This window comes from Panthera tigris, chromosome A1 (genome assembly GCF_018350195.1).
Source record: "Panthera tigris isolate Pti1 chromosome A1, P.tigris_Pti1_mat1.1, whole genome shotgun sequence".
In the NCBI taxonomy this organism is placed as follows: Eukaryota; Metazoa; Chordata; class Mammalia; order Carnivora; family Felidae; genus Panthera; species Panthera tigris.
Window position 1 is genome coordinate 84,760,773 of NC_056660.1, and position 25,584 is coordinate 84,786,356.

The 25,584-nt window shown below is 35.8% G+C and overlaps 1 protein-coding gene and 1 pseudogene across 1 annotated transcript; both read right to left on the bottom strand.

Annotated features, from left to right (window-relative positions):
• Positions 1–9,289: 9,289 nt before the first annotated feature.
• LOC122242028 lies at positions 9,290–18,336 on the bottom strand (annotated as a pseudogene).
• A 6,328-nt stretch (positions 18,337–24,664) lies between these two features.
• LOC122242030 (olfactory receptor 6J1-like) lies at positions 24,665–25,270 on the bottom strand. The gene has a single exon (XM_042999028.1). The coding sequence runs from the start codon at positions 25,268–25,270 to the stop codon at positions 24,665–24,667; it is 606 nt and encodes a 201-aa protein (XP_042854962.1).
• Positions 25,271–25,584: the final 314 nt, after the last annotated feature.

The window sequence follows — 25,584 nt, forward strand, 5'->3', positions numbered from 1 at the left end:
AACCCTCTTTGGCAATTGGTTTATATTCCTTTTATCCCACATGCCATGTTCTTAATTATTCTATTTATGACATATGGAGCATATTTTGCTTTTTGTAAAACATTAGCGAAGCATTAAAAAGACTAAAGCACAGGGACATCTGGGTGGCTCAGTTGTTTGAGCAACCAACATCAGCTCAGGTCATGATCTCACCATTTGTGGGTTTAAGCCCTCGTCAGGCTCTGTGCTGACAGCTTGGAGCCTGGAGCCTGCTTCAGATTCTGTGTCTCCCTCTTTCTCTCTCTCTCTCTCTGCCCCTCCCCTGCTTGTGCTCTCTCTCTCAAAAATAAATAAATAAATAAATAAATAAAGGAAAAAAAGGAGTAAACCCAAATTATCATCATCAAAAAAAAAAAATATCAACATCAGTCTTTTTTTAAGTGATATTACTAAAGATTCTACAGATATTAAAAAGTTAATATGGAAAGGCATAAAGACATTTAAGTCAATAAAACCATCAACTAAGATAAAAGAAGAAGAGTTAAGATTGTGGCATAGTAAGGGGATCCTGGGTTTGTGTCATCCCTCAAACACAGCTAGATAAACATCAAACCATTTTTAACACCTAGGAAATCAACCTTAGGATTAAAAGAACAGTATGAAAATTTGAAGGATAGAATGTGTCAGATGCCAAGGGGTGAATTGGGGGAGAGAAGACCTGTAGTCCACCAGGAGGTGGCAGTCATTTTTACAAAGAGCAGAAAGACAGAGAGAGAGAGAGAGAGAGAGAGCAGTACATCAGGTTTTCCCATGAAAACACTCTTTCTGAAAGCAGCTAGAGAGAAAGAGTGAAACACACAAGGGAAAACTCTTCCCTAAAACCATTGATGGGAGAAAAAGGAGAGGGTTTCAATACTGCCAGATCTTTATAAACAGCAGACCACAGGGTCTGAAGTTTTAGAGGTCAGCCCCTGGCTGTGCTCCAGCAGGATGGAACCCTGGGAGCAGGCAATGTGGTCTGAAGATCCCCTGGATCACAATGGGATAAGTGGTTTCCCTTCTTGGAGTACATTTGGTAGAGGTGATACACCCTTAATATGGGCAAAAGACCCAGTAGGCACCATCAACCTGACACATTTACCCATATAGCAACAAAGACTCGGGCTGAGGACAGCAAGCCCTGGTGCTTGCTATTTTTGGGGATTTACCATGAACACTGAGCCACTGCAACTGCCCCATCGTGTGACAGCTTCCTGGGACAAACCAGCACTAGCCACAGCACAGTGACACCTTCCCAAATAAGATCACTGTGGGTCCTTGCTGAGGGGGTCTCTGAAGTGTGGGGCTTTGAAACACAACCATTCCTGAAATAAAACCCTAGATAGAGGTGCTGCTTGATAGTTGAACAGCTCAGACACAGACAGGCTAATTCAGGGAGCTGTTGGAAACAAGATACACAGGAGGGGTGAATGATCATGTGTCTATGAGAGCATAAACTTCCCACTCTTGACACTGGAGAATGGGGCAAAGCCATTTTCACCAGTAGCCCAACACAGCTGGACCTCTGAACTAATCAGTACCACCAAATGGAGAATGGAGCCCTTGCACCAAGTTCTGCCCCACTGTGCCCTCTAGGCCCTAGGGCAAGTTGACCTGAGAATTAGAGCAGCAGACTCTGCCCCCAGAAGACAACACAAATCCCATCCACAAGCATAGTCTATTGACCATGGATTGCTGCAGTTTCAGCTCTAGGGGAAACTGGATCTAGCTTCATTTGGGTTTATTTGTTTGTTTTGTTGTGGTTATTGCTCCTGTTTCTGTTTCTGTTGTTCTTGTTGTTTTTCTTTTGTTTCTTGAATACAGAAAAAGCAAAAATTGTGTTTTATTTTTATCTTATTTTATTATTATCTTTATAATTTTTAAGTTGTAAGTTTTCCCTCTTCCTCTATTCTCTATTTTATTTCTTTTAAAGTTTATTTTGAGAGAAAGAGAGGGTGGAAGTGGGTGAGGGGCAGAGAGAGAGGGAAAGAGAGAATCCCAAGTAGGCTCCACAATGCCAAACTGTGGTCCCACAAACTGTGAGATCATGACCTGAGCTGAGATCAAAAGTCAGGCACTAAACTGACTGAGCTACCCAGGCACCCCTCTGTGTTTTTTTTTTTTATTGTGCTTCTCTTAACAAACAAACCAAAACACACCTATGATCTAGCTTCCTTTATTTGATTGTTTAAAATTTAAAAAAAAATTATTTCAATTATTTTTGTTTTTTCTTCCTCCAAAATGACAAGACAGAGGAATTCACATCAAAAGAAAGAACAGGGGAAAATGAAAGCCAGGGATTTAGTTAATGCAGATATAAGTAAGATGTCTGAAATAGAATTTAGAGCAACAATTATGAAGACACTAGCTGGGCTTGAAAAAGAGCATAGAAGACATGAGAAAATCCCTTTCTGCAGAGATGTAAGAACTGAAATCTAGTCAGGCTGAAATTAAAAATGCTATAACTGAGATGCAAATCCAAATAGAAGGCATGAAAACAAGGATGGATGAGGAAAAGGAGTGAATTAGTGACAGTGAAGATAAAATTATGGAAAACAATGAAGCTGAAAAGAAGAGGGGGGGAAAAGGTCAGGGATCACAAAGGCAGATTTAGGGAACTCAGTGATTTATCATAGAAGGCCCAGAAGATGAAGAGAGAGAAAAAGCAGAAGGTTTATGTGAGCAAATTAAATCTGAAAACCTCCCTAATCTGGGGAAGGGTGCAGTTATCAATATCCAGGAGGTACAGAGAACTCCCATTAAATTCAACAAAACCCAGCCCTCGCCAGTACATTTTATAGTTAAATTCACAAAATACACAGAAAAAGAAAGAATACTGAAAGCAGCAAGTTGAAAGACTTCTTAACCTATGAAGGAAGACAGATCAGGTTTGCAGCATATCTGTCCACAGAAACTTGACAGGCCACAAAACACCAATAACAGAACAGCAAGATATATTCAATGTGCTAAATGGGAAAAAAAATGCAGCCAAGAATACTCTATCTGTCAAGACTGTCATTCAGAATAAGGAGAAAGGTAAAGAGTTCTAAGACAAACACAAACTAAAGGAGTTTGTGACCACTGAAGCAGCATTCCAATAAATGTTAAAGGAAATAAATAAGGGAGGAAAGAAGAGGGGGAAAAAAGGAGGAAATACATAAGACCAAAAGCAAGAAAGATTGGAAAGGACCAAAGAACATCACCAGAGACAATAACTCTACAGGTAAACCAATGGCACCGAATTCATACCTTTCAATAATCACACTGAGTTTAAATGGACTAAATTCTCCAATCAAAAGATGTAGGGTATCAGAATGGATAAAAAAACAAGATCCATCTATATGCAGCCTACAAGCCTCACATTAGACCTACAGACACCTGCATATTGAAAATGAGGGGATAGAGAACCATCTATCATTCCAGAAAGAAAGCTGGAGTAGCCATACATAAACCAAATTTTAAAACAAAGACTGTAATAAGAGATAAAGAAGGGAATTATAGCATAATTAGGGGTCTATCCATCAAGATGATCTAAATATTGTAAATTTGTATGACCACAATTTGGGAGCACCCAAATATATAAAGCAATTAATAACAAACCTAAACAAATTAATGGATAATAATATAATAGTAAGAAACAATACCACACTTACAGCAATGGACAGATCATCTAGGCAGAAAATAAACAAGAAAACAATAGCTTCAAATGACACATTGGACCAGCGGACTTAACAGATATATCCAAAACATTTCATCCTAAAGCAACAGAATACAATTTCTTCTTGAGTGCACATGGAACATTCTCCAGAATAGATCACATACTGGGTCACAAATAGTAAATTGGATCAATGGAACTAAGAGCTGGTTGTTTAAAGGAACAAAACAAAATTGATTAACCCCAGTCCAGACTTACCAAAAAGAAAGGTGAAAAGACCAAAAGAGATAAAATCATGATGAAAGAGGAGAAATCACAACCAACACTGCAGAAATACAATCGATTATAAGAGAATACTATGAAAAATTATATGCCAAAAAACTGAGCAGTCTGAAAGAAATGGACGAATTACTAGAAACTCACACATTATAAACACTGAAACATGAAGAAATATAAAACTTGACAGACCCAACACCAGACAAGAAATTGAATCAGTAATCAGAAATCTCCCAACAGATAGGAATCCTGGCCCAGATGGCTTCTAAGGAAATTCTACCAAACATTTAAAGAAGAGTTAATACCTATTCTATTCAAACTGTTACAAAAAATAGAAATAGAAGTAAAACTTGAAAACTCACTCTAAGAAGCCAGCATTACATTTATTTCAAAACCAGCCAAACACCCCCACTGAAGAGGGTAATTACAGTACAATATCCTGAATGATCATGGATGCAAAAATTCTTAACAAGACACTAGCAAATAGAATTCAAAAGTACATTAAAATAATTATTCACCATGATCAAGTGAGAATTATTTCTGTGCCACAGGGCTCACATCAACATCATACACCACATTAAATAAAGTAAAGATAACAACAATACAATCTTCTCAATAGGCAAAAAAAAAGGCATTTGACAAAATGCAGCATAGAGGAACATACTTCAATATCTGACACACTGTATGTGAAAGACCCAAATCTAATACCAACCTCAGTGGGGAAAATTTGAGAATCATTCACCTATGGTTAGTAACAAGACAAGTATGTCCACTATTTAACATAGTATTGGAAGTCTTAGCCTCAGAAATAATAAATCAAAAAGAAATAAAAAGCATCTAAATCAGCAAAGAAGAAATCAAACTTTCCCTATTTGCAGATGACATGGTACTCTATGTAGAAAATCCAAAAGATTCCACAAATATTTGTAGAAGTAATAAATGAATTCAGCAAAATCAACAGATATTAAATCAATGTGCAAAATCTCTTGCATTTCTATACACCAATAACAGAACAGCAGACAAATCAAGGAATCAATCCTATTTGTAACTGCACCATAAACAGTAAGATACCTACTCTGAAAACTTTAGAACATTTATGAAATAAATTGAAGAGGACACAAAGAAATGTAAAATCATTCCATACTCATGGATTGGAAAAACAAACATTATTAAAATGTCTATACTATCCAATGGAATCTACACATTTAATGCAATGTCCATCAAAATACCACCAGCATTTTTCACAGATCTAGAACAAACAATCATAACATTTGTATGGAACCACAAAAGGCCAGAATAACCAAAGCATTCCTGAAAAAGAAAAACAAAACTGGAGGCATTATGATTCTGTATTTCAAGCTATGTTACATAGCTGTAGTCATCAAGAAAGTATGATACTGGCATAAAAACAAACACATAAATCAATGGAAATAGAAAACCCAGAAATGGACCTGCAACTATATGGTCAACTCTTCTTCAACAAAGTATTAAAGAGTAGCCAATGGATAAAAGACAGTTTCTTCAACAAATGGTGTTGGAAAAACTGGACAGCTACATGCAGAAGTCTGAAATTGCATCACTTTCTTACTCCATACACAAAAATAAATACAAAATGGATGAAGGACCTCAATGTGAAATAAGAAACCATCAAAGTCCTAGGGGAGAACACAGGCAGAAACCTGTTTGACCTTGGCCATAGCAACTTCTTACTAGATTTATTGCCAAAGGCAAGGGAAACAAAAGCAAACATGATCTATTGGGACTACATCAAGGTAAAAAGCTTCTGTACAGCAAAGGAAAAAATTAACAAAACTAAAAGTCAGTCTATATAATGGGAGAAGATATCAAACGTATCTGATAAAGATTTAATATCCAAATTCTATGAATAACTTCTCAAACTCTACACCCATACAAGAAACAACACAGTTAAGAAATTGGCAAAAGACATGAATAGACACATTTCAAAGAAAACATCTAGATGGCTAACAGACATCTGAAAATATGTTTAACATCACTTGTCATCAGGGAAATACAAATCAAAACCACGATGAGATATCAGCTCACGCCTCTGAGAATGGCTAAAATTAATGAAATAAATAAATAACAGCTGTGGTGAGGATGTGGCATAAGGGAAAACCTCTTACTTTGTTATTGGGTTGGAAACCGGTGCAGCCACTCTGGAGAACAGTATGGAGATTCCTCAAAAATTTCACTATTACATATTTACCCAATGGATTAAATACAGAATCAAAGGTATGCATGCACCCCAATATTTATAGTAGCATTATCAATAATAGCCAAACAATGGAGAGAGCAAAAATGCTCATCAACTAATGAATGGATAAAGAAGATGTGGTTTATATATACAATGGAATATTACTCAGCCATCACAAAGAATGAAATCTTGCCATTTGTAATGATGTGGAATTTAAGAAAAAGAAAACAGATGAACACTTGGGAAGGGAGGTAAAAGAGAAGAGAGGGAAACAAACCACAAGAGACTTAACAACAGAGAACAAAATGTGGCTTGATGGGGCGCCTGGGTGGCTCAGTCAGTTAAGTGTCCGACTTCGGCTCAGGTCATGATCTCATGGTTCGTGAGTTTGAGACACGCATGGGACTCTGTGCTGACAGCTCAGAGCCTGGAACTTGCTTCAGATACTGTGTCTCCCTCTCTCTCTGCCTCTCCTCTCTCTCTCTCTCTCTCTCTCTCTCTCTCTCTCTCAAAATAAACATTAAAAATTTTTTTAAAATGTGGCTTGATGGAGATAAGAAAGTGGGGAATGGACTAGATGGATGATGGATACTAAGTAGGGCACTTGTTTTGATGATAAGTGGATGTTGTATGTAATTTAAGAATTATTGAATCCTGTTAAGGTAACATAGGTATAAGCCAGGGTTTTTGATGTTAATGACTCTAGTTAATTCCCTGACGATTCTCTCCATTTTACAGAAGTTCTCCCCAAGAGCTCCTGAAATAAATACTATATCCTCTGAAAGCTGTATCACCCAATTTTCCTTTATTTTCTCTCTGGGACAACTGAGTTATTTACCCTGCAGTTATGTCATTTGACTGCTATGTTGCCATCTGTATTCCTCTCAGATACTCTGCCATCATGAGAACCCAGGTTTGCCTGAAGATGATCATGGCCTCTTGGGTGGGAGGGCTAGTGTATATTCTACTGCCTTCTATTGTAACCTTAAAATTACCATTCTATGGTCCCAATGTTATAGACCACTTTTTCTGTGACACTTGTCCTATGTTGAAACTGGTGTGTGATAGTTCATTTTATCTGTTCTGCAATTCTCCTTCTAACCTCTCTTTTCTTTATCCCGACTCCTTATATCTTCATTGTTTTTACCATTGTCGAGATGCCCTCTACCCAGGGGCAGTGGAAGGCTTTCTCCACTTGTGCTTCTCACATGATTGTTGTCACAATATTTTATGGTGTTTCCATTTTCCCCTATGCCCAACCTTCTAAGAACAATGTCTTATTTCAACAAATTAGGCTTTGTTAAATCCATTTATTTATACTTCAATAAATAAGGTTATCATACATTCCCTAAGGCAGACAATTGTCAAGCTAAAGGGTTTCCTAAGAGTATAGATAAATGCTTATTGGATATGTAATACTAAAAATAAAATTTTATTTGCTTTTGGAACCATTTGCATTTTCTGCATATGACACAAGTGGAAAATAATTACAAAAGACATATCTGATAAATAATTGTAAACTAAAATATACACTGTTAAAAATGGGCAAAAAATGAACAGATATCTCACCAAAAAAAGATATACAGATGTCAGATAAGCATATGAAAAGATGCTCAACATCACGTATCATTGGGGGGGTGCAAATTAAAACAAGAGCAAGATACCACTATACACATATTAGAATTACCAAAATCTAAAACACTGACAAGGGCACATGGGTGGCTCAACTGGTTAAGTGTCTAACATCAGATCAGGTCATGATCTAGAGGTTTGTGAATTGGAGCCCCTCATCAGGTTCTGCGCTGACAGTGCAGAGACTGCCTGGGGTTCTCTCTTTACCCACCCACCCCCACCTTTCTCAAAATAAATAAATAAACTTAAAATAAAATAAAACATTGACAATTCCAAATGGTTAGGTTGTAGAGCAATAGGAATTCTTACTCATTGTTGGTGGGAATGCAAAATGGCACAGCCACTTTGGAAGACATATTGGTGCTTTTGTACAAAGCTAAACCCACTCTTACCATATAATCCAGTTATTGTCCTTCCTCAGTATTTACTCAAATGAGCTGTAAACTTATGACCACATCGTAACCTGCACAGAAATGTTTACAGCAGTTTTATTCATTATTACCAAAATTTGCTAGCAACCAAGATGTCCTTCAGTAGGTAAATTGATAAACTGTAGTACACCAGAAAATAGAGTATTATTAAGTGTTAAAATAAATGAGCTATCAAATCAAAAAGATATGGAGAAATATTAATTGTGTTTTATTCAATACTAAGTAATACATATTACATATTTCTCCAAACCATATAATGCACATCATAAGTAAACCTTAGTATAAACTATGGACTTCAGGTGATAATGATAAGTCAATGTAGGTAAATAAATTGTAAAAACTTGTGCCACTCTAGTGGGACATGTTGATAGTGGAGAAAACTGCACGTATAGGGTAAGGAGTATATGGAAACACTGTATTTTCTGCTTAATATTGGTGTGAATGTAAAATGGCTGTAAAATCTAAAGTCTATTTAAAAGGGAAAAAAAGTTAAAGCTTATTAAATTCCTCCTGGCAAATTTGAAATGGGACACTGTAAAAAACAAACAAATAAAAACAAAGAAATTCACCAAAACTAAGTGGACTGATATTAAAGAAACATCTGTAAACATGAAAAAAATTGGAATGAAAAGAAAACATTAACTTTGAACAAAAGGAACAAAAAAAAGATGTGGAAGAAAGTTGATAAAACATAGGATATAATATGCAGGAAACGACAAAATCCAATCTCATAAAGGCACAAACTACAATTTTCCCAGCAAAGTAGAGTTGGCTGAAATAATTTTCAATATATTTAATTAAATCAATATGTGTAATTAATAAAAGCAAGAAAATAGCTAAGGTGATAAAGAAATAAAGATGTGAAAATAATTAACATGTAAGTTATTGAGTCAGAACAGGGAAAATTTGATTAAAGTATAATTGGGGTTTCCAAAATTGGAAATAATTGTACAAAATATATAATAAAATTATAATCTGAGAAAATTTTTCAGAAGTTAATCAAGATCTCAGAATACATATTGTAAAGGCCCAGTGTGTACTTGTGACACTAGCACGGATGAGTCAATAGTAAACCATGTTCTGGGGAAAAATGTTTACAATTTAAAGCTAAAAATATAAGAGCTTCAAGATTAAAAAATAAAGTCAAGTACAGTAAACAAGGAAAGAAAACAAAATGTCATTAAGCTTCTTAAAATAATTTTCAAAACAAATCACTTGAGCAGCATCATGATTTTCATGAAAGTCAGTCATAGAAACAAATGTGTCATACCTGGATGCTATATCTAGCCACGTGGTCCTTCTTGATTTTAGAAGACAAGTTTTAGGCATTCACCAAAATAGGGAATGCTATAAGGTGTTAAGCCTTCATACTAAAACTACTAAACTACTAAAGGATAGTCTACTACTATAAGAAACTACTAAAGGATAGTCTACTCACAAGTGATAGCTTGAAAAATTCTGGCGGAAGTTTTGATGGTGATCATGAGTAAATTAATAAAATTGATAAAGCCCTAACTAGACTTATAAAAAAAAATAGAAAAAGGAGAAAATACCTAAATAAACAAAATCACAAATGAGAGAGAAAAAGAAACAAGCAACAACACAGAGATTCAAACAATTATAAGATAATTGAAGAACTATACGAACAACTGTTTGCCAGTAAACTGGACAACCTGGGGTGAGAAAATGGATAAACTACTAGAAATATATAAACTATCAAAAATGAAATAGGAAGTAATAGAAAACTTAAACAGTCTGATAACAAGGAAAGAAATTTAATTACTAATCAAAAATCTCCAAAGAAACTGGGTCAGATGACTGAACTTCCCAGGGGAATTCTACCAAACACGTAAGGAAGAGCTAAGACCTATTTTTCTCAAACTGTTACAAAAAATGGGAAAGGAAGGAAAACTTATAAATTCATTCTATGAGACCAAAAGGAGATTTCCCTGAGACCAAAAGGAGATAAACACTCCAACAAAAAACTACAGGTCAATGTCCCTGATGAACATGGATGAAAAATATCTCAATGAAATACTAGCAAGCCACATCCAACAGTATATTAAAAGAATCACCACCATCAAGTGGGATTTATTCCTGGGATGCAATAGTGGTTCAATATTTGCAAATCAATAATGTGATACACCACATTACTAAAAGAAAGAATAAGAACCTTATGACCATTTTAATAGATGCAGAAAAAGAATTTGACAAAGTACAACATCCATTCATGACAAAATTTTTCAACAAAGAAAAGTTAGAGGGAACATACCTCAACATAATAAAGAACATATACAAACAAAACAAAACAAAACAAAAACAGAAACAAAAACAAAGATAATATCGTTGTCAATGGGGAAAAACTGTGACCTTTTCCTCTATGGTCAGGAACAGGAGAGGGATGTCTAGTCTCACCACTGTTAATTGACATAGTATTGGAAATCCTAGACACAGCAATCATACAACACAAAGAAATAAAAAGCATCCAAATCAGCAAGGAGGAAGTAAACCTTTCACTATTTGCAGATAACATGATATTCTCTATAGAAAACCTAAAAGACTCCACAAAAATGGTCCTAGAACTATACATGAATTCAGTAAATTCACAGGTTACGAAACCAACATATAATAAATAATCTGTGGCATTTTTATACACCAATGTAGAACAGCAGAAAAATAAATGAAGGAAACAATACAATGGACAACTGCAGCAAAAACAAGATACCCAGAAATAAACCTAACCAAAGATGTAAAATCCTGTACTCTGAAAACCATAAAACACTGATGAAAAAATTAAAGATGACATACAAAAAAAATGGAAAGACAATCCATGTTCATGGATTCTTCATTGGAAGAAGAAATATTTTCAAAGGGTCTATACTACACAAATCATAATTAATACAATCCCTATCATAATGCCAATAGCATTTTGCACAGTACTAGAACGAATAATCCTAAAATTTGTATGGATCCACAAAAGACCCCAAATAGCTACAGCAATCTTCAAAAAGAAAAGCAATGCTTGAGGCATTAAAATCTCAGACTTCAAGTTATGTTATAAACCTGCTGTGATCAAGACAGTATGCTATTGGAACAATAGACATGTAGATCAATAGAACAGAATAAGAAACCCAGAAAGGAATCACAACTTTTTGTTCAATTGATCTTTGACAAAACAGGAAAGAATAACTAATGGATAAATAGTCTTTTCAACAAATGGTATTGGAAAACTGGAAAGCAACATGCAAAAGAATGAAACTTGACCACTTTCTTACACCATACACAAAAATTTATCCAAAATGAATTAAAGACCTACATTTGAGATAGAAAACCATTAAAATCCAAGAGGATAACACAGGCAGTAACCTCTTTGACACTGCCTATAACAATTAATTTTTAGTTATGTCTCATGGATAAGGAAAACAAAAGAAAAATATTGGAACTTCATCAAAATAAAAAACAGAGAAAGAAACTATCATAAAATCCAAAAGGCAACCTACATAATGGGAGAAGATATTTGCAAATGACATATCTGATAAAGAGTATTCAAAATACATAAAGAACATATTAAACCCAACACACAAAGAACAAATAATCCAAATCAAAAATGGACAGAAGACATCAATAACATTTTTGCAAAATCATGGGATGGCTAACAGACACATGAAAAGAAGCTCAACATCATTCATCATAAGAAAACTTACATAAAAACTACAGTGATATATCACTACACAGCTGTCAAATGCAAACTGGTTCACCCACTCTGAAAACTGTATGGAGTTCCCTAAAAATTGAAAAGTAATACTATCCTAAGATCCAGCAATAGCACAACTAAGTATTTACCTAAAGAATACAAAAATACTAATTTGAAGGGATGTCTGCACCCTGATATTTATAACAGTATTATCTGCAATAGCTAAACTATGGAAAGAAACCAAATGTCCATCCACTGATGAATGGCTAAAGAAGATGTATGATATACATTATATATCAAGGAATATTACTCAGGCATAAAAAAGAATGAAATCTTGTTATTTGCAACAATGTGGATAGAACTAGAGCGTATCATGCTAAGCAAAATTAGTCAGTCAGAGAAAGATACATACCATGTGATTTAACTCACACTTGGAATTTAAGAAACAAAAGAAACCATCATGGGGAAAAAATAGAAAAGCAAACCAAGAAACAGACTCTTAACTATAGAAAACAAACTAATGGTTACAAGAGAGGACGTGGGTGGGGGTGGATAAATCGCCAATGGGGATTAAGGAGTGTATTTTTGATAAGTACATGGTTTTGTATGTAAGTTTCAATAACTAAATTTCATACCAAAGACTAACATTATACTGTTATGTTAACTGACTAGAATTTAAATGAAACTTTAAAAATAATAATATTATTTTTTGAAAAAATATTATTCTATTTTTGTGGTTCTAAAAGTCAGGTAATCCAAATAAAATGCATTTTACTTTGTTTCATTTATTAAAATTATATATAATTGTTGTTTCTGCTCAAGAATCTCCATAAAACTACCTTCATTTCCTTATTTCTCAAGCTATAAATAAAAGGATTCAACATAGGGTTGATGACCAAATAGAACAAGATCAGTTTGTCTCCCTCTACTGAATAGAGAGATTTGGGCTTCATGTTACCGATCCATCCTGTTCCATAATATATGGTCATCACAGTAAGGAGGGAAGTACATGTGGAGATCTTTGTTGTTGTTGCTGGTTTCGCTTACTTGATTGTATTTTCATCATGGCCACCAGAAAGTGAAGGTAGGAGAGTATAATGAGGAGGAAGGGGAATAACAATGTCTTAGCCCTACCTATGACCATCACGGTCTTCTGCAGAAATATATCAGTACAGAGCATGTGAAGAAGAACAGGCAATTCACAGACAAGGTAGTCAAGAACATATGGACCACAAAGTAGGAGGATTGTGAAGTAGAGAGGCACCACTGAGGCAAAAATACTGATGTCTAGGCTCCCATAGGCAATGCCACAAACACAGAGCAGTTGAACCAGATGAACAGATATTTCAGTGGGTAACAAATGACCATGTAGCAATCCAAAACTATCAATACAAGGAGAAAGCACTCAGTTGCCTCCTTCTGGTCAAAGCAGAAATAATATATGACTTTTCTGCTTGTAACACACACCTTGGGGACAACAAGTATATTAAAAATATGTTGAGAAAATCCAGATAGAGAGGCAGAAATCCATGCATGTCTGCACAATGGAGTTCAGAATGACTAAGGGGATAATGGCTGTGTTTCAAAAGAGAGTCTCACACCATCAAATGCAAACCTCATTACAAATATGGCTTGAATTGGAATGACAAGTTTTTGTGGAATTTCATTGGACATACATATTATTTAGACAAAAGCAGAATTCTTCTATCAGTTCAGCTATAATCCAACCACTAACACATTTTAGAGAAGAAAAGAAAATCATGTGTGTGACTTACAAATAATTTCTCCTACCTCTTCCCAAGTTGAATTAACTGAGTTACAGCTAAAACGTTTAGTAGGGGTGTGTGGTATGATTATATGAACATGTTGGTTCTAAAAAAATCTCATAAGCAATAGCCAGAACTTTCCAATTTTATGTAATGCTCCTTTTAATTGTTTTTAAAGTAATATTATTAAAGTGGAGTAGACATAGAATACAATTTTATATGAGATTCAGGTGTGTAACATAGTGATTTGATAATTCTATACAGTATACAATGCTCACCACAACTGTAATCACCATCTGTCACCCTCAGGCATTAAACTCCTTTGGATTCTTAATAATTACATGGAAATTATCCCTTCATCATGCCATTTTTATTCATTACCACATTTATCTCATTCTTAAACTTGACAACTGTAATGTACATTAAACTTTCAAAAATTATTTATTATTTTTTTTAGAGACAGAGAAAGTGGGGAAGGGGCAGAGGGATAGCGAGAGAGAAAATCTTAAACAGGCTCCACACCCAGCATGGAGTGGCATGTGGGGTTTGATCCCACAACCCTGGGATCTTGACCTAAGCTAATATCAAGAGTCAGACACTTAACTGATTGAGCTACCCAGACACCCCCCCAAAATTATTTTCACAAGTTTTAAATGAGTCGGTTAAATTTCAGAAAAGTAAGACTTGCCAAAAATTAAAGGCCATTTTTATTCATTCTTCAACCATAAAAATAAATAAATAATATAAATATAAATATAAATAAACATAAATGTAATATCAAAAAAACTGACACTTAATACATATATCTATTGCATGAAGCTGAATTGAGAATTAGAAGAAAATGTCATTATAAGTTTTTTGGTTTGTTTGTTTATTTTGGTCAAGGATAGTAAGTTCCATGTGAGGATATAATTTACTTACTGAAATATATTAACATGTATAGTTTCAAAAAGAACACTGAGAGGAGCTTGTTATCTCCATGTTAATAAGCTAAACAAGCATATTTTTCTCATTGTTAAAATTTTCTGTTCATGAATGAGAGTTAAAATCTGTTATCTTTGGTGAAATTTGTTAACTCCATTACCTCAACAAGCCAAAAAACTCAAAGTGAAGATTTTTAAAAAGAATACTTAGAGATACTGTATCCATTGAAGGTCAAAAGTTTCTTATATGAAACTTTTTCAAGACTAGGGTCAATTCAAGGGAGGGTTTCCAATGTTTTGGTTTATATACCTCTTCCATTAAAATAGATCATTGTCAACAAGATGATGCAAAAGTAAATTTTATTTCAGTGTGAGCATTATTCCAGTGGTGTCACCAGGTTATGACAATAAAAACGTCACAGTGGTTAAAAGAACTTTGAGTATTCATTTGTTCACAATTTCTCACTTTTGGAAAAGTATGAAATAGCAAAATGTTTCTAGCCTTAAAACTATGACATTTATAAAGTTTCTGAAAAAAAATAAGCAAGAATGCACATAGTTTTGGGAATTGGAGCTAATGAATTAGTGTGTGCATCCTTCTCGAGTAGGATGGTATACATGTGACACAGATTTGTTTGTGAGATTTGTTTGCTTCCATTGACAGTCAGATAACTCTGTAATTTAAAGCATTTTGGACACAGCACAGAATTATTTTCATTGGTGTTTTCAGGGTGCCATTTATCTATTTAAATAATTATAATAGCTTTTAGAGTTTGGCTAGATTTTCAAGCAATGAGATGGGAATGTGTCAGTGGTGACAACTATCAAAGTGATTTAAATGTCATTAAGAAAGAAAAGTAATAATTTATGACATTCAGTTTAAGAAATATAACTTTTTTCTTATTATCCATTAATTTTTTAAGCAATTTTTAACATAAAATATATGCCAGCTAGATGACTGGCAAGTAGTGAAAAAGTAAAAGTAATTTATAAAAGTCAAACAGAAATCTTCAATTCTAATGGGAAAATAAACCTCAAAATAAAAGTATTATTTGACATAGATTTAAAATAACTATGGATTAAATGTTTAAGAAGTTAGAGGACAAATTTGGGATACTGAAAAAAATGAAAATTATACAATGGGAAAGAAAGTAAAATACAGAAGTCAATAATGAAACAATTGAATTAAAAACCCAATGGATAAGATTTACTTCAATCTCAACCAAATTCAAGCATGATTTTTGGGGAAATTAACAAGCTAATTATGAAATATGTATTTAAAAAAGTAAGGAAAATGGAAAGAATTGTGGAAAAAATTAAGTGAAATCTGTCGGATGTAGAAATCTTGAGTCAGATACGTAACTGACTCATCTACCCAGGAAACACTTGAAAATAATTTAAAAAGTTAATTTTAAATGCTATTGCTTAAAAAACAGCAATTATTTGAGGTAATGAAAGTGTCAGCTAACATTATTGCGGTAATCACTTCTCAATGTATAAGTTTATCTTTTTTTTTATTTATTTATTTATTTATTTATTTATTTATTTATTTATTTTTTAATATATGAAATTTACTGTCAAATTGGTTTCCATACAACACCCAGTGCTCATCCCAAAAGGTGCCCTCCTCAATACCCATCACCCACCCTGCCCTCCCTCCCACCCTGCCCTCCCTCCCACCCCCCATCAACCCTCAGTTTGTTCTCAGTTTTTAACAGTCTCTTATGCTTTGGCTCTCTCCCACTCTAACCTCTTTTTTTCTTTTTTTTTTTCTTTCCTTCCCCTCCCCCATGGGTTTCTGTTATGTTTCTCAGGATCCACATATCATCATGTTATGCACCTTAAAGTTACATACGTTGTATCAATAATATTTCAGTAAAGCTGGGGAAACTTATGAAAGATACAGGAAAAAATATATCACCTGGGCAAAAATGTATAAACAAGTAAATGAAGAGCACTTCATTCCTTCCTCATTACATATAGAACAACTAAGTTCACATGGATCATATGACTAAATATAAAAAGTAAAATTATAAAGATTATAGAAGAAGGCATAGGCAAAGATATATTAGAGGTGAAACAACCATTACACAAAAACTGGAATTCCTCAAAAAATAGTATATTGGTAGCTTAAAATATACTTGGCATCATTAGTAATCAAATGCAAATTCAAACCATAGAGATATAAAGCTTTCATAGTCTCAAATGACTTTTAATGACTGTTTTAAAAATATGCACAAAACAAAGCATTGAAAAGTATGCGATATAACAGAATTTTTATCACTAGTGGAAGTTTACTGTTATAAAAGCTGAAAATACTCCTTGATGTTTCTTATAAGATGTAACATGTGCCTATCCTATGAAACAGCATTAGACTTTTAAACATTAGTAATTTTTATTAGAAAGTGGACCTATAAAAAGTTGGCACATGTTCATACTAGTTTTTTTTCTATAATAATCACACATCAGACCCAATCAAAATAATCACGAGGAAATAAGGGAGAAACAGAGTAACTCTATATAGCAAACAGAGAAACTCTATATAGCAAAATGTCACTCAGCAATAAAAAAACCAAATATTGATATTCACAACCATGTGTGTGGTCCATGGCTACTGCAGTGTCCAGGTCTCTTCCTCTTTCTCCTCTGCTCCTGAGCTCCCCACTGCAGGCCAGGTTCTGACACCTGTGGTATGAAGGGTGGCCACTGAAACAGCAGCAACAGAACCTGGAAGATAGCAGCCTAAGTGACCAGGGGAGAGTCAATGCCCAGGAGAAGGTTCTGGCTGGAAAACCATCTGAGAAGCTGTGTGGGGGGGCAGAGTTCCTATTGATGGGGACTGGAGGGCATTTCCGATGGTCTACACACTGCGCCAGGCCCAGCAAGCAGGGCAGTAGGCACTGAGGTCCTGACCCAGGAAGAAGGACTACAAGAAGGGAGGCAACAGGTGGCTCAGGAAAGGCAGGAAAGTGTGTTTAGAGGTGTGGCCAGCAACAACACCAAGCCCAGTTTTAGGAAGGTCAGACATGAAACTCCCATGCCATCAGGGCCACATGGTATACAGTGGGGCCAACAGGGAGTGCCCACCACACTCCGTGCCTGTGCCTCCTGAATGGGGAGCCTACTGACCTCCACAGGGTCACCCCCAGCCCATCCAGGTTCCGCAGTGCCACAGGCACACAGAGGGAGAAGGGGAGGCTCCAACCTGCGGGGAAGGGAGGAGGCCATGACAGGGGAAGGATGCTAAGGGACAGAGCACAGCTACAGTCCACCTTCTGGGGTACACCCTGCACAGTCCCACTTACACCCAAGAAGGTCTTCTACCATCACAGGCAACTTTGCACAGGTCCCAGTGAGGGCAGCCCATGAGCCTGTGCTGAGGATAACTACTGACAAGTACAGCACCACCAGACAGCCCAGAACAAGTACTGCCACTCAGCCCAGGGTGAGCCCTCAGGCACAGGGCAGAGGTCACAGCCCACTCCTCTTCCCACCTGCATCCACAGAAGATGCTCTGACACCTCTAAGAACTTCAGGTTTCTGACCAGGAGTCCAGAGCTTGAGTGAGAAGCAGAACTGCCTGAGCCTAGTCTGGCAGGGAAGGAGGGGTGGCCCTGGTGGGGTCAGCCTGGAGGGGCATCCCTGGCACCGCACCTTCACTGAGACAAGGGGCTCCTGGCTTCCAGACCCAGAGGCCAGCCTCCCTCCAGGTTCCCAGGGCCCCATCACCTGGCTCAGCCCCGGCAAGGAACAGGTGCACAGGGTAACAAGGTTGTGCTGTGGGGTAGGGGGTGGGGTGTCTCCTACTCACAAGATTAGACTTAGGGAAGCCACAGTCCTGTCTGTGGGCTTCCATCAAGGAGCACCACAACCTTGTATTTGTTTTAACTTTGGACTTTATTATTTAGTCAAATTGTGGACAATGGAGGGGAAACATAGGTTATGCACAGAAAATGGCACCTACTTCTGTTCTCAAAGGTACAAATTTGTGGACAGAAAAAGACTTAGGTCCATGCTAGCATCTGGGAACAGTTCTCAAAGGGCTTACTTAGTTTTATTTTCTTGGATTTTAAGAATTCCTAACATCCTTTTTCATCCTGGATCTTGGGAGACAAATAGTGCTTTAAATGTCCCATATCAGCGATTTTATTCTCCAAGATAAGTGGTATCTGGCAACATAGTTCCTGTGACTGTAGGAGAGAAGGGAGTGGTTTTATAAAAGTACTTCAGGAACTTTGGTGCAAAAGTTAGATGAATTGGCTGAATCATCTCTATGGTAACAACTTTCTGTTCTTTATTGTCATTACTTCCTGCTGACAACTTAATGTTTCCATTTCCAATTTCTCCACATGCATAAAATCTTATGCAAAGGACACCATAACAGCACCTGCAATGTGAGTGTGGTCTTGGCATTCATGTGCAAATTCTCCAGAAGGCATCTGACCCCACAAACTGTACAAGAATGTTCAGTTACCTCAAGTTCAGTCCATGAAAACGTGTCATGTACAAGTCTTTTCAGCCCTGATACTAACCTTGCCAGTCATGTGACCCAGCCTCAGCCATGAGCTGACTGTATGAGTGCCCCCAGGGGGAAGTGCCTCTGGACCCAGTGGACTCCTACAGTGGACTCCTTATCCTACAGGCTGGATAAGGTGCCATTGTTTTAGTGTACTGAAATTCCATTTGTAATTGGGCTAAAGTTATTCAATAAGTTTCCCTTATAATCCATAGAATGTACAGTGATATTTTAATTTTCATTCTTTTTTTAAAGTTTGTTTATTTTGAGAGAGAGTCAGAGACAGCATGAGTAGGGAAAAGGCAGAGAGAGAGGGGGAGAGAGAGAGAGAGAGAGAGAGAGAGAGAGAACCCCAAGCAGTCTCTGCACTATCAGCATGGAGCCCTATTCAGGGTTCAAAACCACAAAACCATGAGATCATGATCTGAGCCAAAATCAAGATTCATACATTTAAACTACTGAGCCACACAGGCACCCCTAATTTCTTTCTTAATATTGATATTTTGTGAGTTCTCTCTTTTTTTACTCAGTAGGGTCTTACATATTTTATTATTTTTTTTCTAAGAGCCAATATTTATTTGGCTTGAATTCCTGCATTCTGTATATATTTTCTACTTCATTTTGACTTGAGTTTATTCGTATTATTATTTTCTGTTACCTACTTTCAGTAAAGTATGCTTTTTCTGGTTGTGTTATGTGGAAATTTACATAACATATTTTCAACCTGTTATTCTGATTAAGGTGTTTAAAGTTGCAATTTCACCATGAAGCCCTGCATTAGGAAGAAACCACAAATTTTGTGTTGTGCTTTTATTGTCAATATTAAAATACTTTCAAGGTATTTTCTATTTTGTTTTTTTTTATTTTTTCTTATTCCCAAGGTTTACATAGAAATGGTTACTTAATTCTCAATTCTTTGAGAATTTTTATAAACATTATATTTTATTGAATTCCAATTTAACTCCATTATTAGAATATATGCTTCATATGATTTCCTTCCTTTGAACTATGTTGAGAATGATTTATGCACCAGCCTATGGTCTGTCTTGATGAACTTTCCATATTCACTTCCTGAGAGTTTGAAGGCATTCAGAGACTGTCACTCCAAAATATGCCACTTTGGCATGTGGATTGTTTTTAGTTATAGGCTCTAACAATAGCAGGTGAATAAGGACACTCGGACCCTCCTTTTTATTCTGAAAGCAGGAGATAAAACTCCCTGTGAAATGTGCCCTCCTGTACAAGGAGGGAGACATCCTTATCACCAGAGACAGGGAATTTAGGATTGACAAGGCTGTAAAAACAAACCCTGTTAATTCTTCACTATTTCTACGTGTAGCCCAAACCCCTCTGTTTTGCAAATTCTTCAGAAATTCATTGTTTCCTCTTTTGAAAGATATAACATTTTCCTGCTCTGGTCACAACTGCAGGTCTTCATTGCTTTGTAAATGCTCTCATGTATGTGTAAAATCTCAATGAAACTTGGACACTTTTCTCCTGTTAATCTGGTTTATGTCAATTTAATCTTTAGGCCCAGCCAGAGACTCTAAGAAGGCAGAAGAGAATTTTTCCTTCTCTACACATAGAATGTGTGTTCTGAAGATAGTGTGTTGTTTTAATGTTTAACTGGATCAAATTGTTTGACAGTATTTGGAAATTCTATATACTCACTTATATTTTTACTGATAATTACTTAGTATTTATCAATTATGGGGAGAGAAGATATTAAAATCTCTGACTATGATAGAGACTCAGCAAGTTTTCCTTGCACTTCCATAAATATTTGGCTTTATGGGGTTGGATGTTCTGTTGCATTGCTACATAATTTTATAATTTTATAATTTGAAATATTATCCCTTTCTTCCAGTATGTAATACTCTTGATTATATCTCTCAATAGTCTTCACCTTGAAATTTATTTGGTAAATGTCATTGGTCACCATTTTCCCTCTGCTTAAGATGCCCATGGGATATCTTCTGTATTCTATCCTTTTCTTTTTATGCATATCTCTCTTTAGAATGCATCTTTTATAGACAGTGTAAATCAAGTTCTTCTTTACCCAGTCTGACACTTTCTGTCATTACTTGGTGTTTTGTGTTTCAAGTCTATTCCTATTTAATTAAATTTCTGATTCCAATTTTAATTCTATCTGATTACTTATTGTCCCTTCATCCTGATTGCTACTGCTGTTGTTCCTCAGTTTATCCTTTCCTGTCTTCCTTCCTTCCTTCCTTCCTTCCTTCCTTCCCTCCTTCCTTCCTTTCTTTCCTTCTTTCTTCTCTTTCACTTCTTTCTTTCTTTCTTTCTTTCTTTCTTTCTTTCTTTCTTTCTTTCTCTTTCTTTTTGTTAATGACACATTATTTTACTGTTCCCTTTCCTTTCTTCCACTATACTGTCACTATACATCCATACTTCCTACTTGCCTCTTCTTCCCCTTGAATCCACCGTGAGAATTTTTTGAAGGATAGAATACACGTTATTAGTATAAATGACATATAACCCTTATAAAGTGGCAACACAAGTAGAAATTTGATAAATTTTTCTACAATTTATAGAAATTATAATTTTTTCTATGCATTTTCCCTCCTGTATGACCAGAATCAACAATAATTCTTTTATTCTATTTTTACTATGTTACTTTTTGTCCTCATTGTTTTAAATTTAATTCCCAGTTAGTTAACATATCGTGTAATAATGATTTCAGGAGTAGTATTTTGTGACTCATTACTTACATATAACTCCCAGTGATCATCCCAACAAGTGTCCTCCTTAATGCCCATCACCCATTTAGCCCATCCCCTGTCACCACCCTCTAGCAACCCTCAGGTCATTCTCTGTGTTTAAGACACCCTTATGGTTTGTCTCCCTCTCTGTTTTTAATCTTATTTTTTCTTCCCTTCCCCTATGTTCATCCGTTTTGTTTCTTATTCCAAATATGAGTGAAATCATGTGATATTTGTCTTTTTCTGACAAATGTTTCTGACTCATTTCAGTTAGGATTGTACACTCTAGTTCTATCCACACTGTTACAAATGACAAGATATCATTATTTTTTATCACTGAGTAATATTCCATAGTTTATATGTATACCACATCTGCTTTATCCATTTATCAGTCAATGGACATTGGACTCTTTCCATACTTTGGCTATTGTTGATAGTGCTACTATAGACACTGGGATGCATGTGAACCTTCAAATCACAATTTTTGTATACTTTGGATAAATACCCAAGTAGTGCAATTGCCGGATCATAGGGTAGTTCTATTTTGAATTTTTTGAGGAGCCTCCATATTGTTCTCCAGAGAGGCTGCACCATTTTTCATTCTCACCACTAGTGTAAAAGGGTTCCTCTTTCTCTGCATCCTCTGAAACCACCTTGAGATTTCTAGTGTCCATTTCCTGCACCTGCATACACTTCCTCTTCCTATGTCCTATTTCTCAAATATAATAATCATTAGTCAACTTTTATTACATATATATATATATATGTATACGTATGTGTGTGTGTATATATATATATATATGTGTGTGTATATATATATATATATATATATATATATTAACTCTGTTATTGCACATTAGATACTTTTATGGTGTTTATATATATACATACTTACTATCATGTTAATTTTGTGTGTGTGTGTGTGTGTGTGTGTGTGCATGTGTGTGTGTGTTTAGTAAGAGAGAGAGAGAGAGAGAGAGCGCCAGCTGGGGAGAGGCATAGAGAGGGAGACATAGAATCCAAAGCAGGCTCCAGGCTCTGAGTTGTCAGCACAGAGCCCGACACCAGGCTTGAACTCACAAACTGTGAGACCATGACCTGAGCTAAAGTCGGATGCTTAACCGACAGCTACCCAGACGCCCCACTCTCTTGTCTTTTAGATGACATGATACAAATCAAGTAAAATTGCTCATATTTGCTAACTTGTTAACCATTTGTGGTGACTTTTGCTCAAATAAATTAATACAAGTTTCCATTTGGAGTAATTTTCCATCAGTCTGAAGATATCTTTTAACATTTTCTGTCATCTACACAGGCTGGTGACACATTATTTCTGCTTTGTTTTATGTTAATAAGGAAGGTCCTTAATTTATTATCATTTTTAAGGATATGGATGTTTGAATTCCAGAGGTTTTTTTTATTATTATTTGTTTTTATTTTTTTAGCCCCTCACCATGTCTTTCTGTTGTCAATTGCCTACCAATTTTTCATGAAAACTCAGAGATGACTTTTAGCCATTTCTCTATATATTAAATGTGACTTTATTTCCTGTGGTTACTTGCAAATTTTATCTTTAGTGCAGGTTTACAGCGGTTTGACTAGTGTGTGCCTAGACATTGTTAACTTGATAATGATTTTGGTGAGATTTTCTACCCTTATTTTTCTTTTCGTGGAAATCTGTCAGTTTAAATATCTGAATTGGGAATTAAATCAATCACTATTTTTTTCATATTTTTTTCCTCACAAATCACCTGTTTCCACTGTGGGAATATAAATATACATAGATTAAAGAATGTCCTATTGTGACGAGGCTCCCTTTGGTGCTACTCATCTTTTTCTCATTGTTTTCCCTCTATTCCTCAGTTTAGATAATTCATATGAATTGCCTTCATGTTCAATTTCCCATTTTTCTGCTATCTCTAGCCACCAGTTTAGAAGTATGGAAAACTTGTATAACCACCATTTGTCCTAAAGAAGAATTTCTAATATTACCATTCACCAAATTATTACTTCCTAGCTTGTGCAAAAATGGTATCTTAATTGTCCTTAACAAATCCATATTGCTAAATTTCTCTTATATTTTTGCTTTTTAATTATCCTGTATTGTTATAGTACCTCTGTCACTTTAAATGTATTAGATTTTCATGTGTATCAGTAGTACTAAATTGCAAAACACATGTACTTGAAGAAACTGTGGGAAAAATATATATATCTTTTGAAGGTTTTCATATAAATAGTAATGTCATAAATAAAATTGAACTGAAATGAAGTATAAAGCAAATTAATAATGCATATGTTATTCCAAAGTATGATAGAGTTTATGCCCCTACTAAAACATTTCAAATTCTATTCCAAGGTGTAATTCTTGTGTGTGTGTGTGTGTGTGTTTGAGTTCAACTTGTTGGATTGTAGACAAAGTTTTTAGAGCAGTCTTATACCTAATGCAAACACACACACACACACACACACACAGACACACACACATATTAATTACAGTTTAATTTATTATGATGATTTAAAATAATATACACATTTCCAACCAAGTGATATCTGAAACTGAGTTTTTAGTAAATACTATACTATTACTTTTATTACTAAACACATCATCATCTATTAGCACTTATAAATAAAAATATTAATTATTGTAACAAAATCTTCAAAATCTAACATACACATGAAACCTGTATATTTGGTTATCAAGTTAAAATACTTTCATAGCAGACATTATTTGTTAATTTACGTACATCATGGGGCTTTGCTGGAATCATGGATGAAGCTGAGGATCCCAGAATTAAACTGACTCTCACGGATCATGTCACTTGGACCTCATCCCCTTGAGGAAGTTCCGGCCCTTGGCCAAGCTGTCCTTCAGAGCATCTTTCATGGTTTCATTCCGTAGACCGAAGATGAAGGGATTCAGGAGGGGTGTGAGAACACTAGAGAGGATAAAGAGGATCTTGTTGAGATGTAAGCTGCTCTTCTGGGAGAGGTGGACATACACAATAATGGAGATCCCATAGCCCATGGAGACTACAATGAAGTGAGAGGCACATGTAGCAAAGGCTTTACGTTGACCTTGACCTGAGGGTATCTTCAGAATGGTGGAGATGACATAAACATAGGAGACCACAGTGAGTGAGAGGGAGCTGATGAGCAGGACAAGGGAGCTGAGGAAGTCTAACAGCTCAATGATGTGGATGTCAGCACAGGCCAAGTGGAGGAGGGGGGCACTGTCACAGAAAAAGTGATCAATCACATTGGGGCCACAGTATGGCAGCCCCACCTTAAGGACAGTGGACGGGAGAATGAGGAAAAAACCACCCACCCAGGAGAGGATAACAAGACGCACACACAGTGAGCTGGTCATAATTGCTGGGTACTGAAGCGGGCTGCAAATGGCCACATAACGATCATAGGACATGACTGCAAAAAGTATAAACTCAGTACATCCAGAGAGGAAGTAGAAATAAGACTGGGTGAAGCATCCACCAAAGGATATGCTCTTTCTGTCTGACAGGAAGCCTGCCAGCATCTTGGGAACAGCACAGGTTGTGGTTAATACTTCACTGAAAGAGAGATTGCTGAGGAAGAAATACATGGGTGAGTGAAGCCTATAATCCATGAGAATCAGCATAATGATTAGGCTGTTTCCAAGGACTGTCACCAAGTAAGCCAGTGAAAAAATAAAGAACAGGAGACCCCCAAGAGCTCTGGTGGTTGGTATCCCCACAAGAA